Source organism: Canis lupus, chromosome 10, assembly GCF_003254725.2.
Source record: "Canis lupus dingo isolate Sandy chromosome 10, ASM325472v2, whole genome shotgun sequence".
NCBI lineage: Eukaryota > Metazoa > Chordata > Mammalia > Carnivora > Canidae > Canis > Canis lupus.
In genome coordinates, this window is record NC_064252.1 from 24,278,086 (window position 1) to 24,291,415 (window position 13,330).

The 13,330-nt window shown below is 39.2% G+C and overlaps 1 protein-coding gene and 1 pseudogene across 14 annotated transcripts in view; both read right to left on the reverse strand.

Moving 5' to 3' along the window:
- Positions 1-13,330, reverse strand: part of MEI1 (meiotic double-stranded break formation protein 1) — a 73,150-nt gene that overhangs the window by 24,124 nt on the left and 35,696 nt on the right. For 13 of the 14 annotated variants that reach the window (XR_003140986.2, XM_025458354.2, XM_025458349.2 and 10 more), the window contains 2 exons: positions 10,998-11,145; positions 1,643-1,918 (listed from right to left, as the gene is read on the reverse strand). Coding sequence is in view for 13 of the 14 variants with exons in the window: in XM_025458354.2 (XP_025314139.1) it covers positions 1,643-1,918; positions 10,998-11,145 (424 nt within the window). In the remaining variant the exon portion in view is untranslated. The remainder of the gene's footprint in view (positions 1-1,642; positions 1,919-10,997; positions 11,146-13,330) is intronic. The other variant, XM_025458373.2, reaches the window with a different exon arrangement.
- LOC112674612 (chromobox protein homolog 3-like) lies at positions 5,599-6,327 on the reverse strand (annotated as a pseudogene).

Here is a 13,330-nt window from a genome sequence, read left to right on the forward strand (position 1 = left end):
TTAACCCATTGTTTCTCCTTCCTTGCTCCTCCGAGAAAGAATTTGAGTCAAAGCCTGAATGCAGCCCCTATCAAGCCAACACACATGACCTCACAAGATGACAGGTATCCAGGGTGGAAGGTGAAGATTTAAGTTTGAGGGGGATGTGTATGCATGCATTTGTGAATATGGACATTAGTACGTACCTAAGGAAGTGAGGTATACAACATGAAGGTGTTATTTCTACCACAGTCACTCTAATAGTCCAATAGAAAACACTCTAAGACTCTCTGTTTATCATAAATAAATAAATAAATAAATAAATAAATAAATCTTTTTAAAAAGTGGGGGGGGATCCCTGGGTGGCTCAGCGGTTTGGCACCTGCCTTTGGCCCAGGGCGCCATCCTGGAGTTCCAGGATTGAGTCCCACGTCGGGCTCTCGACATGGAGCCTGCTTCTCCCTCCTCCTGTGTCTCTGCCTCTCTCTCTATGTCTATCACGAAAGAAAGAAAAGAAAGAAAGAAAGAAAGAAAAGAAAAGAAAAGGAAAGAAAGAAAGAAAGAAAGAAAGAAAGAAAGAAAGAAAGAAAGAAAGAAAGAAAGAAAGAAAGAAAGAAAGAAAACACTCTAAGAAACCATGTTTGTTGATGATTAAGAACATCGTCCAGGAAAGGGCAAAGTTGGTGAGCTGGCATTGAAAGCAGTGGTTTTTTGTTTTGTTTTTTTTTAAGATTTTATTTATTCATAGAGACAGAGAGGCAGAGACACAGGCAGAGGGAGAAGCAGGCTCCACGCAGGGAGCCCCACGTGGGACTCGATAACAGGTCTCCAGGATCACACCCCAGGCTGCAGGCAGCGCTAAACCGCTGCGCCACAGGGGCTGCCCGAAAGCAGTGGTTTTAAACCAAGTGTCTCCTATGCTGCTGTTCTGTGGTCAGTCTGACACCTGCCACTAGTAGTCACTCACTAAATACAAAGTGTCAAATGGTGCAAATGATTTTCTTTTTAAAATAAATAAATTACAGCAGTTACTTCTGTAATAAAATAATGTCACTTTCATTAATTCAGTTTCTTGAGTGGATGAAGAAAAGATACCACTAAAGCTAGCATATTAGAAACTCCAGACAACAGGCAGCTGATTTATCTGATATACCTGATAGAAATTATAGGAATGTCTTAATTCATAAAAAAAAGTGCTAGAATTTCTGACAATTCTGGATTTGCCCAAGGGAGTGCACTGCATACATAACATTATCCTGTGAGTTATAGCAAAAAAAGAGGCCTGGATCCTCTACAATCAGCCATCTCCATGCCCCAAGGATCTCCTCTGATATTTAATCCTTGTTAGTAGAATCTGCTTGAAAAAAGACAGGGAGGTGAGAGGGAATGGTGACTGAGGTCAGCATTTCATAGTTCTATCTCCTGAGAAATACAGAGGGACAGATCTCTCAGTAAGCAGCCCTCCATCAGACTTAGAAAATTCTGAGTATGGATTTATAGAAACCAGGCACCTGCCAGCCAAAAGGACCTCCCATTCACATGGAAACAGCAATAAATCTGGAAGCAGGCAGAAGCAACTGTAGTTGCCTCTGACCTCAGTAAACCAACTCCCAGAGAGGGCCCCACCACCTGTGAATGCAGAAAGGAGGAAGAGGTCACCTACTAGCAAAATGAGCAGGATGCTGGGGCTGCTTCTGAGCATGTGGAATAGGGCTGCTAAGCTGGCAGGAAGTGGTGACTGCCCAGCAGAGGGGACATCATCCAGCTCCTCATAGCTGCTCTCTTCCCAGGAGAACCAAAGTTCCAGGACACGGTGCCCAAACCTACTCATCAGCGCAGGATACGACAGGAAGAACTTGAGCAGGAGGGGATGGTGAGTGTAAACCAGGTGTAGGTCTGGGATGTCCTCTAAAAATTTTCTGATGGCACTGACCACAGCCTAGAGAGAGAGAGAGAGAGCAGAAAGAAAAGAAAGAAGAAAAGAAAAGAAAGAAAAGAAAAGAAAAGAAAAGAAAAAAAGAAAAGAAAAGAAAAGAAAAAAGAAAGAAAAGGAAAGGAAAGGAAAGGAAAGGAAAGGAAAGGAAAGGAAAGGAAAGGAAAGGAAAGGAAAGGAAAGGAAATGAAAGGAAAGGAAAGAAGGAAGGAAGGAAGGAAGGAAGGAAGGAAGGAAGGAAAGGAAGGAAGGAAGGAAGGAAGGAAAGAAAGAAAGAGAGAGAGAGAGGAGAGAGAGAGCGAGAAGAGAGAAAGAAAGAAAGACACGAAAGAAAGAAAGAACGAAGAAAGAAAGAAAGCAAGAAAGAAAGAGAGAGAGAAAGAAATTAAATAAATCTTGCAGAGGACCCAAAGAGCCCAACAAACATAGCCAAGATGTAAGTGGGAAAAATGTATTTGGCATCTCAGTACTCTAGGACCTCTTCAGTGGCTCATCCAGTGCCCTCTGGTGAGAAGAAAACTCATTGTGCTTACCTTGTAACAGTGGTTCTCAAATTAGAGTGATTTTGTTCCACAGGAGATTTTTAGAAATGTCTACAGACATTTTTTATTTTCTTGATTTAGGGAGTGCTACTGGCATCTAGTGGGAGAGAGCAGGGATGCCGCTGAATATCCCACAATGCACAGGACAGCCTCCCACAGAAAAGAATTATGTTGTGCAAAATGTTAATAGCACCAAGGCTGAGAAACCCAGCTCTATAATGATACTTACCACGGTGTGCTGTAATTATCAGTGTAGGTGTCTACCTCCCATACTAGACTTGAGCTGCTTGAGGGAACAGACTGATGCAGATTAATCTGTGCACCGGGCATAGGACCTGGCACAGAGGCGGTAAGGGCATATGTGTTGAATCATTTATTAACCCTCAAAAACCCATCTCTTCCCATTGCACATATAGCAAAGCTTAGTCCTTAATATGCTATTCTAAGAGTTTTATAGTTCGGGCTGTTTCATTTAGGTCTGATCCATTTTTTTTTTTAGATTTTTGTTTTTATTTATTTATTCATGAGAGACACAGACAGAAAGAGAGGCAGAGACACAGGCAGAGGGAGAAGTAGGCTCCATGCAGGGAGCCCGACGTGGGACTCGATTCTGGGTCTCCAGGATCAGGCCCTGGGCTGAAGGCGGCGCTAAACCACTGAGCCACCCAGGCTGCCCAGGTCTGATCCATTTTGAATTAATTTTTGTGTACGCTGGGACGCCTGGGTGGCCCAGTGATTGACAGTCTGACTGGCTTGGGCCATGATCCTGGGGTCCTGAGATTGAGTCCTGCATCGGGCTCTCCATAGGGAGCCTGCTTCTCTCTCTGCCTGTCTCTGCCTCTCTCTGTCTCTCATGAATAAATAAAAATATTTTAAAATAATAATAATTTTTAGGTATACTAGGAGATAAAGGTCCAACTTCATTCTTTTGCATGTGGACATCCAGTTGTCCTAGCACTATTTGTTACAAAGACTGTTCTCCCACTGAATTGTCTTGGCATCCTTATAAAAAAAATATGTGGGTTTATTTTTGGAATGCCAATTCTATTCCATTGATCTAGATGACTATCCTTATGTCAGAAACCCAGTCTTGATTATTCTAGTATTTTTTAAGGGAAAACTACTGATCACTATTTACCAGGATTCACAATAAACAATATATAGTTGGGGATTCTTTTTTAAAACCACTCAAATGAAGTATGAGTAACATTTTTTTTAAAAAAGCCATACATTTAATATATATAATTTGATAAGTTTGATTCACTTAGAATTTTTTGTGTCCTTCTTAAATTTATAGTCCTGTGGTTCTTAGAAAAGACTTTTTTTTCACTTGTGTTCTTATGGCAGTTTCCAACATTGTTTTATTGTTGTGGATTCGGAGATTATGAAAAATTTTTCCCCCTCTAATGTACTGGAAGGAGTAGTAGAGTTAGAAAGTTTGTAACCATTAGGATATGGACAGATTTGGGCAAGAATTCTCAATAAATGTTAAAAATGTTAAATATATATATATATAGTTGGAAAACATTCTGATTACTACAAAGTTATTGTTTTTCCTAGCTTCTGCTGAACCAGTAACCGAAATACTGAGAAAATTGAGCCTACAGGCAATGAATGAGCTGGGGTAAAGAAAAAACATACAGGTCAGGAATTTAGATTACAGCAGTTTGTTCACTCATTTATTCCAGCAGATCCTAAACTGCCAATATCTCTAACAATCTAATTATGATTATGTTTCCATGAATGAAATCTTAGATATTGGGATGTCTGGGTGGCTCAGCGGTTGAGCACCTGCCTTTGACTCAGGGCGTGATCCTGGAGGGTCCTACATTGGGCTTCCTGCATGGAGCCTACTTCTCCCTCTGCCTGTGTCTCGCCTGTCTCTCTCTGTGTCTCTCATGAATAAATAAATAAAATCTTTAAAAAAAAAAAAAAAAGAAGTCTTAGATATTCCATGAATCATGACCTTTTAGACAAAACAGCACAGGGATTTCAACTTCTTGAAAAGGAATGCTTTACTAAAAGGAACCGTTAAATGTCCATTTAACTAAGTTTTGCTCACCTAATTAAAACACACCAGGACTTGTCTAGTTTTCTTATCTGAGTGGGGAGGTTGTGATAAAATTTTCCTCCCAGGGGTTTTACAAATAAAGTTGCATTCACATAACTATAGATACAGATATGGATTCTGATACGGCTGCTTTTAAATTGTCCAATTTAAATTGTTTACATTATATTTAAATTGCCCAATTAACTACAAAATTTGAAAGGTTAAGGTTTCAGGAAAAATTTCAATTTAACTTTAAGTGATTTATTTCTTAGTTTGCTGAAAATGATGGCATTCCAGAAACATGGGCTTATCCATGTTTATGAAATGTTCTTTTTGTTTTGGTAAATGTGAAAGAATGAAAGAAAGCCAGAGAAAGAGACTGGAAGGAAGAAAGGAAGGGGAGGGAGAGAGAGAGAGAGAGAGAGAGAGAGAGAGAAGGAAACTATTTAAGCATGTAATTTAATGTATACACACACAAAAAAACCCAAGTAAACAAAAAGCCCAGAACTGTCCTTAGGCATATGGGAAGTAAACACAAATTCTGATTCAGTAACAACTATGAAGATTTCCCCCAACACTTAGAAAAGGTGTTCTTGAATGCAGGGAAATAATATACCATAGTCTCAAATATTCTTTTTTTTTTTTTAATTTTATCTATTTATTCATGAAAGACAGAGAGAGAGGCAGAGACACAGGCAGAGGGAGAAGCAGGCTCCCTGCAGGGAGCCCGATGTAAGACTCGATCCCAGGACTCATGCCCTGAGCCAAAGGCAGACGCTCAACCACTGAGCCACCCAGGTGCCTCGCAAATATTCTTTTCTGATAAAGGAAGCAACTACAGGAAACTTATTTGTTCAGTGTAACTAGTGCTATAGATGCAAAAGAACCCTAACAACTCCCCCAATACTACTTCAAAACCAACCTATCTAACTGGTTTTTCATTAGAATGTTATTTCTTCACACTAATAAAAAAACAAGACCCACATATATATACACATATATATACATGTACATATAAATTATATATATATATATATATATATATATATATATATATATATATATATATATATATATAAAAGGCAATATAACAATTATGGAACTTCACTTTCCGGCCAAGAATGCCAAGTTAGTCTCTCTTCAAAAAAAGCAATTACAATTTAAGAATACTTCATATTTGCCTCTTTTGCCAGCACCATGTCTGCCTCATCTGAATCTTTCCATTTCATGAGAACCATGAATTCTCCCCCTGCTGTCTAGCAGATTATTCATTCAGATCAAGACCTCCGGCAAAGCCTCTTAGTTTATCAGCAGCATCTTTTCTTCTCTGATTTGCTATCATCAGATTCACTCTCAGATTTTCTTTCTGTACCATCTTTTTCTTTACCAGCTTTTTGAGAATTGAGAAATGTTTCAATTAATTCTGGACAATTTAAATTTTCTTCTAATTTCCAGGTACTGTCAGCATCTGTAAATCCCTTCCACATGAGGAAATACTCTACCTTCTCATTCATTGCATTATTGTCCAGTACTGTTTCCACCACAAACTCTTCAGGCTCTGCTTCTTCTACTTTGTTACTCTTTCATTCTGTTTCTTTTCCATTTTTTGCAATGTACTCTTACTGGAGGCCATTTTTTATTGCAGACTTGAAGAGCTATTATTTACCACCTCCAAGCAGCTCTTCTTACATCTACAGAATCTCCCTTGATTACTCCAGTTTTGTAGTAAGTTTGAAATAAAAAAGTGTGAGTCCTCCAACTTTATTCTTTTTCAAGACTGTTTGGTTACTTTGGGTTCCTTGCATTTCCATATGAATTTTAGGATCAGCTTGTCCATTTCAAGAAGGGAGAGAGGGAAGGAGAGAGGGAAGGAGAGAGGGAAGGAGGGAGGGAGGGAGGGAGGAAGCGAGGGAGGGGAGGGAGGGAGGGGCAACTGGGATTTTGATTGGGATTATGTTCAATCTACAGACCAATTTGAGGATTATTGCCATTTGAACACTATTAAGTCTTCTTTTTTCCCCAGTTTTATTGAGATATAGCTGCTATATAACATTCTGTAAGTTTAACATATATGATGTAATGATTTGATAAATATATATATTGTGAAATGATCACACGTATGGCTAACATCCATCACCTCACACAGTTACAAAATATTTTTCCTTGTGATTAAAACATTTAAGCTCTACTCTCCCAGTGATTCCCAAATATGTAAAATAGAATTGTTAACTATAGTCAGTATGTTGTACATTATATCCTAGGATTTTTTTTTTTTATCTTTTAACTGGTTATGGTCTTCTGACTCATGAACATAGGATGTCTTTCTATTTGTTTAGGTCTTCTTTAATTTCTTTTAATGATGTTTTATAATGTTCAATGATCAGAAATGTACTTCTTCTGTTAAATTTATTCTAATGTATTTTATTTCTTGATGCTATTACAAATGGAATTGTTTTCTTTTTTTAAGGTTTTATTTATTTGAAAGGAGAGGGGAGACCGAGAGAGTAACAGAGAGAGAGAGCACGAGGGGGAACTGGAGTGGGCAGAAGGAAAGGGAGAAGCAGACTCCCCAGAGAGCAGGGAGCCTGATGTGGAGCTTGATCCTAGAACCCTAGGATCAGAGCTAAGGCAGATGCCTAACCATCTGAACCACCCAAGCACCTTGGAATTGTTTTCTTAAATTTATTTTTGAGCATGTTAAAGACTTAAATCTACCTTTCCAGCTTCTCTCCACTCTGTCTCTTATATGACTTATCTAAGGCATACTAGATTAGACTAGACTAGACTTTCTCCCTTGAAGGGATAGAATAGAAAACTTCCTACTTCTGTATCTTAATTCTCTCCTCAATGAAGCCTCTCCTGATGCCGTAATCAGATACAATATCTTTCTCTGTGTGTTTTCATACCTCTTGACCAGTCCTCCAGCTCCAGGAAAGCACTCATTGCTGTTACTGCCTTCCTATAGAGAATCTTTTGGTCTCTCCTGCCAAATTGATGCTCCTTGAGGGTAGGGAACATGTTTGATTCACCCTAATCCTGACAAGAGCCCACATGGCACCTGTCAAGTGGTCAATCCACATTGGGGAGTTATTATTTAATGGGTATAGAGTTTCAGTTTTGCAGGATGAAAAGAGTTCTGGACATGAATGGTGGTAGTAGTTACCCAATATTAATGTTCTTAATGCCACTGAACTATACGCTAAAAATCGATAAGATGATAAATCTTGTTTGTGTGTTTTACTACAATAAAAAATCCTGAATGAATAATACATAAAGACAAAAAAGTAAAATTGGTTAAAAAATCAAGCTGTGATGATGTATTATCATTTATATATTTATATATAATTTTTAAGCATGCAAAATAATGTTATATATCATTTATGGATTCAACCCTAGAGGGAAAGCCTGGAGCTCCATGGGCTTCTTTAGTTTCCACACCACCACTTGTAGATATGTAGAGAAGCCTCCCAAATCCAATCTTACCATTATTATTAGTCTTGAAACGGTCAGGACTATTCCAATCCTATCCTTTTCTCCCATTTACATTAATCACCTCAGAAAGTCCGGAACTTCTAGATGATCCCATATGGCTCAAAACATGCCCTCTTCTGTTCCCATCTCCCACTCATTCCTAGCTCCCAAAACCCTTTCACAGTGCCCTCTAGAAGTCACTCACAGTTATCAGCAAATTCCTTGTTCTCTGCCTCTTCTTTGAATGTTCCGAACCTTCACCCTGTTGCTTTGATCCTCTTCCAGAAACCTGTTTTGCCTACAATCTCTCAAGCTGAGGCTATTTTTGCTCCCATCTCCCTAGTTCTTGAAACATGGCCTCTAAATTCTCTTCTCCTTTCTAATCACTTCTATTTGCCTCAGGCAGTCATGCCCCTAGGTCCTACCATTACCAAGAACTGATGTTCCTCAATAATCCTAACTCAAGTATCCCACTTTACCACCACTCCGCTATCTTTCCAGCTCATTCTCTCTACTATTTCAATACAATTCTTCAGCCTCCATCAGAACCAAAAAATCTTTGGAAATATCCTTTTAGGCGAGCTTGGGTGGCTCAGCGGTTTAGCGCCGCCTTCAGCCCAGGGCCTGATCCTGGAGACCTGGTATTGAATCCCAGGTCAGGCTCCCTGCATGAAGCCTGCTTCTCCCTCTGCCTGTGTCTCTGCCTCTCTCTCTCTCCCTCCCGGTGTCTCTCAAGAATAAATAAAATCTTTAAAATATATGTCCTTTTATTCTCTTATTCTTATAGTTCACACTGATCCATCAAGAGATTCTCTTGGGGATCCCTGGGTGGCGCAGTGGTTTAGCGCCTGCCTTTGGCCCGGGGCGTGATCCTGGAGACCCGGGATCGAATCCCATGTCGGGCTCCCGGTGCATGGAGCCTGCTTCTCCCTCTGCCTATGTCTCTGCCTCTCTCTCTCTCTCTCTCTCTCTCTGTGACTATCATAAATAAATAAAAATTAAAAAAAAAAAAGAGATTCTCTTGGCTCTAGTTTTAAAATCTATCCAGAAGATAATGCTCTTCATCACCTCCTCTACTATCTCTTGTCCAGATTATTGCTGTAGCCTCCTAACTGGTTTCTACACTTCCACCTTGTACCCTTTTGGTCTATTGTCCTAGCAGTCAGAGTCATCTTTTTTAATTCAGCCATGAATCAAACCATGGGACTATATGAGATTAGCAAAGAAATAAATTTAGAGAGAAAAGCAGAGCATCAAAGACTGAGCCCTGGGGCACTACAACACTTAGAGGTCCCGATGATAAGAGAAAATCAGCAAAAAACACTAAGATATAACTGCCAGAGAGGTCGGAGGAAAATCAGGAGTACACAGCATTCTAGATGCCAAATAAAGGCAATGTTTCAAAAAAGAAAAAAGAAAAGAAAAGAAAGAAAAGAAAAGAAAAAAGAAAAGAAAAGAAAAGAAAGAAAAGAAAAGAAAAGAAAAGAAAAGAAAAGAAAAGAAAAGAAAAGAAAAGAAAAGAAAAGAAAAGAAAAGAAAGAAACATTGTTGACAAGTCAAGTAAGGTAATGACTAAATATTGGTTACTGGCTTTAGTCAAGTATCTGTTACTGGTGACAGATGTGGTAGGGGTGAAAGCCTAACGGGTAGGTTCAAAAGCAAATGGGAGAGCAGAAAGCATATATAAGCTTAGGGCATCTTATCAGAGTAGAAAACCCAAATTCTGCCAAAGACTATGAGGGTTATGTCAAGGACTCAGGAGCTACCCTGAATGGCTCCCACTGACTGAAGATAGGATAACAAAAGGATAATAACTACAGTAGATTGAAACATGCCAAATATTTTTAAATCCATGAGTTCATAATGACACTAAAAATAAATCTCTTTGCTCCCCTTAGGGAATTCTAGACAACCAATTCCTTTTTTGTAAAACACTGTAATTAAAAGGAAAGACTCAAATATTCAACCTATGCTTCCTATACAATCTACCATTCTGAGTAACTGAATAGTTGATAAAGGAAGCTTCTTTTTATGCAACTATCCCAGTTAATAAACAAAGACTAAATTACAGAATTAAGATAGTATTATTTTGCAACCCCTAATGAATTAATAGTAGGCAATGATCACCAATGGCTTTAAATGTCACAAAAAAAGATATAATCGGATATTTATATCTAGGTCTACTTTATTGAAAACTCATGCACTTCAACTACAACTTTCTGCTTCCATTCAAATTAAACCAGGTCTAGTTACATCATTTTTGCCTCAACAGTAATCAAAAAGAGGCAGAATTATGGGATGCCTGGTTGGCTCAGATGGAGGAGTGTGTGACTCTTGACCTCAGGGTCATGTTTGAGCCCCAGGATGGGTGTAGAGGTTAAATAAAATTTTTGAAAACCTTTTAAAAAGAGGAAAAATTCAGTCAGTGAAGAAAGAGTATCTTTAGGTTGAGGCTGAAGTTCCATATCTGAGGAGTAGAAGCAATATTCAATGAAAGAGGCAAAAGACTTAGTGATGAATCAGATATAGTCCTTGATCCATAAGAATTTATAAAGAATCTGGAAAGAGAAAACAACCACTAACAAAGTGCTCCAAGATCACCTGATCACCCACTTTGATAAACTGTTTATAGAAATATATACCTCACACTTTTCTCTTCCTTTTCAAACCAGAGGTGGTGCTTCTAAGAAAAGAACCTTGGGAGTTGGTCAAGTCTGAATTGGAGTCCTGGCTCCCCCATCAATTAATTGTGTGATCTAGAGAAAGTTACTTTAACCCAAGTCTTGATTTTCTTACCTGTAAAAAATGGAAATAATAATCTTCCTCTCAGGACTATTGAGAGAATTAGCTAAATTACATAGGCTCTGAACAGGTCAGCCCCCACTCCCTCCCCATTCCACCAAGACTCCTTCTCCCTCTCTTCCTATCTCTCTCTATATATGTGCCACCATGGTCTCTCAAGGACCCATGATATAAAGGATATAGGGGGAGGAGGAAGAGTCCCAACCATTTTGGTGCATACCTCATCTAGTGCTCTGTCTTTGTCCTGACAGAGTGAAACCAGATAGATGGAGGCTCTGAAGACCACCAGTGGAGGGCGCTCACCCTGGTCCTGCAGAGACAGGAGGAAGCTTTGCACAGCCACAAATAATTCTGCCTCTGAGACAAACCTGTCAACCAAGGAGAGTGAGTGAAAAAGACAGAAATGGCTGTCCTGCCTTGCCACATCTTCCTGCTGCCTTCTGTCCTCTGCCCCAGCATGTCCACAACCCAATGACACCTTTGCACAGAGCATGCTACATATACTTACAAAACATTGTCATACACACACAGCACATGGTTCTATGCTTTGCACAAGGCCTTGTTAGGGGCCAGAGACTCCACACTAGTAACTAGGAGGTGAAGGGTCTGCTGACTGGCCTAGCACTGTTAAAGAGAAGAATGCTACTTCTGGGGTTTAGGAGTCCTTTTTGGCCACCAATCCATTACTCTTTATCATTAAACATTGATGTGTTCAATGGGCTACTTTCTGGGAAAGGGATACATCTATGCTTGTATGTGCAAGGGAAATGGGGGTGAGAAGGAGACTGACTTTTTTTGGTGAAATATAAGAGGCATATACCCTATTATACCTTTTGAATTTTCCACCATCACTTCACTACCTATTGAATTAAGTTCTAAAAAAATTAAACATTTTAAAATGGGTAATACGAAATAACCATAATGTCCTGGAACAGAAAAGGAACAGTAGAGGAAAAACTAGCGAAATTCAACAAGAATGCCAAAACCACTCAATGGGGGAAAAGACAAGCTTTTCAACAAATGGTCCTGGCAAAACTGGACATGCAAAAGAAAGACACTGTACCCTCACCTAACATGATATAAAAAATATTCCCCGGGATGCCTGGGTTGCTCAGTGGTTGAGTGTCTGCCTTCAGTTCAGGGCATGATACCAGGGTCCTGGGATCGAATCCTGCATCAGGCTCCCCATGGTTAGCCTGCTTCTTCCTCTGCCTGTCTCTGCCTCTCTGTGTGTCTTTCATGAATAAATAAATAAAATATTTAAAGAAAAATATTCCCCAAATGGGTCCAGGCCTAAAACTATACAACTCTTAGAAGAAAACATAAAGCAAGAGCTTTGCAACACCAGATTTGGCAATGATTTTCTTGGATATGACACGAAAGGCATAGACAACAACCACAAAAAAATAGACAAATTGATAGTTTTCAACCTCTGGGTATCAAAAAATGCCATCAACAGAGTGAAAAGGCAGCTCAGAGAATGGGAGAAAATATTTGCAAATCATGTATCTAATAAGGGATTAATATTCAGAATAATAGAGGACTCCTAAAACTCAGTAACAACAAAACTTGGTGATTCAAAAATGGGCAAAGGACTTGAACAGATATTTCTCCAAAGAAGACATATAAATGTCCAATAAGTATAGGGAAAGGTATTTAACATCACTAATCACTAGAGAAATACAAATCAAAATATGAGATAATAACCTCACACCCATTAGGATGGCCACTGTTAAAAAGCAGAAGATAACAAGCATTGGTGAGTATGTAGAGAAATTGGAACCCAGGCAGCCCTGGTGGCGCAACAGTTTGGCACTGCCTGCAGCCTGGGGTGTGATCCTGGAGACCCGGGATCGAGTCCCACATCGGGCTCCCTGCATAGAGCCTGCTTCTCCCTCTGTCTGTGTCTCTGCCCCTCTCTCTGTGCCTATGAATAAATAAATAAAATCTTTTTTTTAAAAAAGAAAAGAAATTGGAACCCTTGTACAGCATTAGCAGGAATGTAAAACAGTACAGCTGCTGTGAAAAAGAGCATGCCGTTTCCTCAAAAAATTAAAAATAGAACTACCAGATGATCCAACAATCTGCATATATACCCAGAATTGAAAACAGGGTCTCAAAGAGGTATTTGTATACCCATGTTCACAGCAGTATTATTTACAATAGCCAAAAGGTGGAAGCTGTCCACGTGTCTGTCGGACAAATCTATAAGCAAAATGTGGTATATACATACAGTGGAGCATTATTTAGCATAAAAAGGAAGGAAATTCTAACATGTTATAGCATGGATGAATCTTGAGGACACTATGTTAAATGAAATAAGCCAGTCACAAAAAGATATATATATGGCATGATTCTACTTATATGAAGCGCTTAGAATAGTGAAAATCATTGGAACAGAAAGTAGAATAGTGGTTGCTGTTGGCTGGGAAGGAGAAATGTAGAGTTATCTAACCGGTACAGAATTTTAGTTTTGCAAGATGAAAAGAATTCTGGAGATGAATAGTGGTGATGGTAGCACAACAATATTAATGTACTTAGTACTCCTGAACA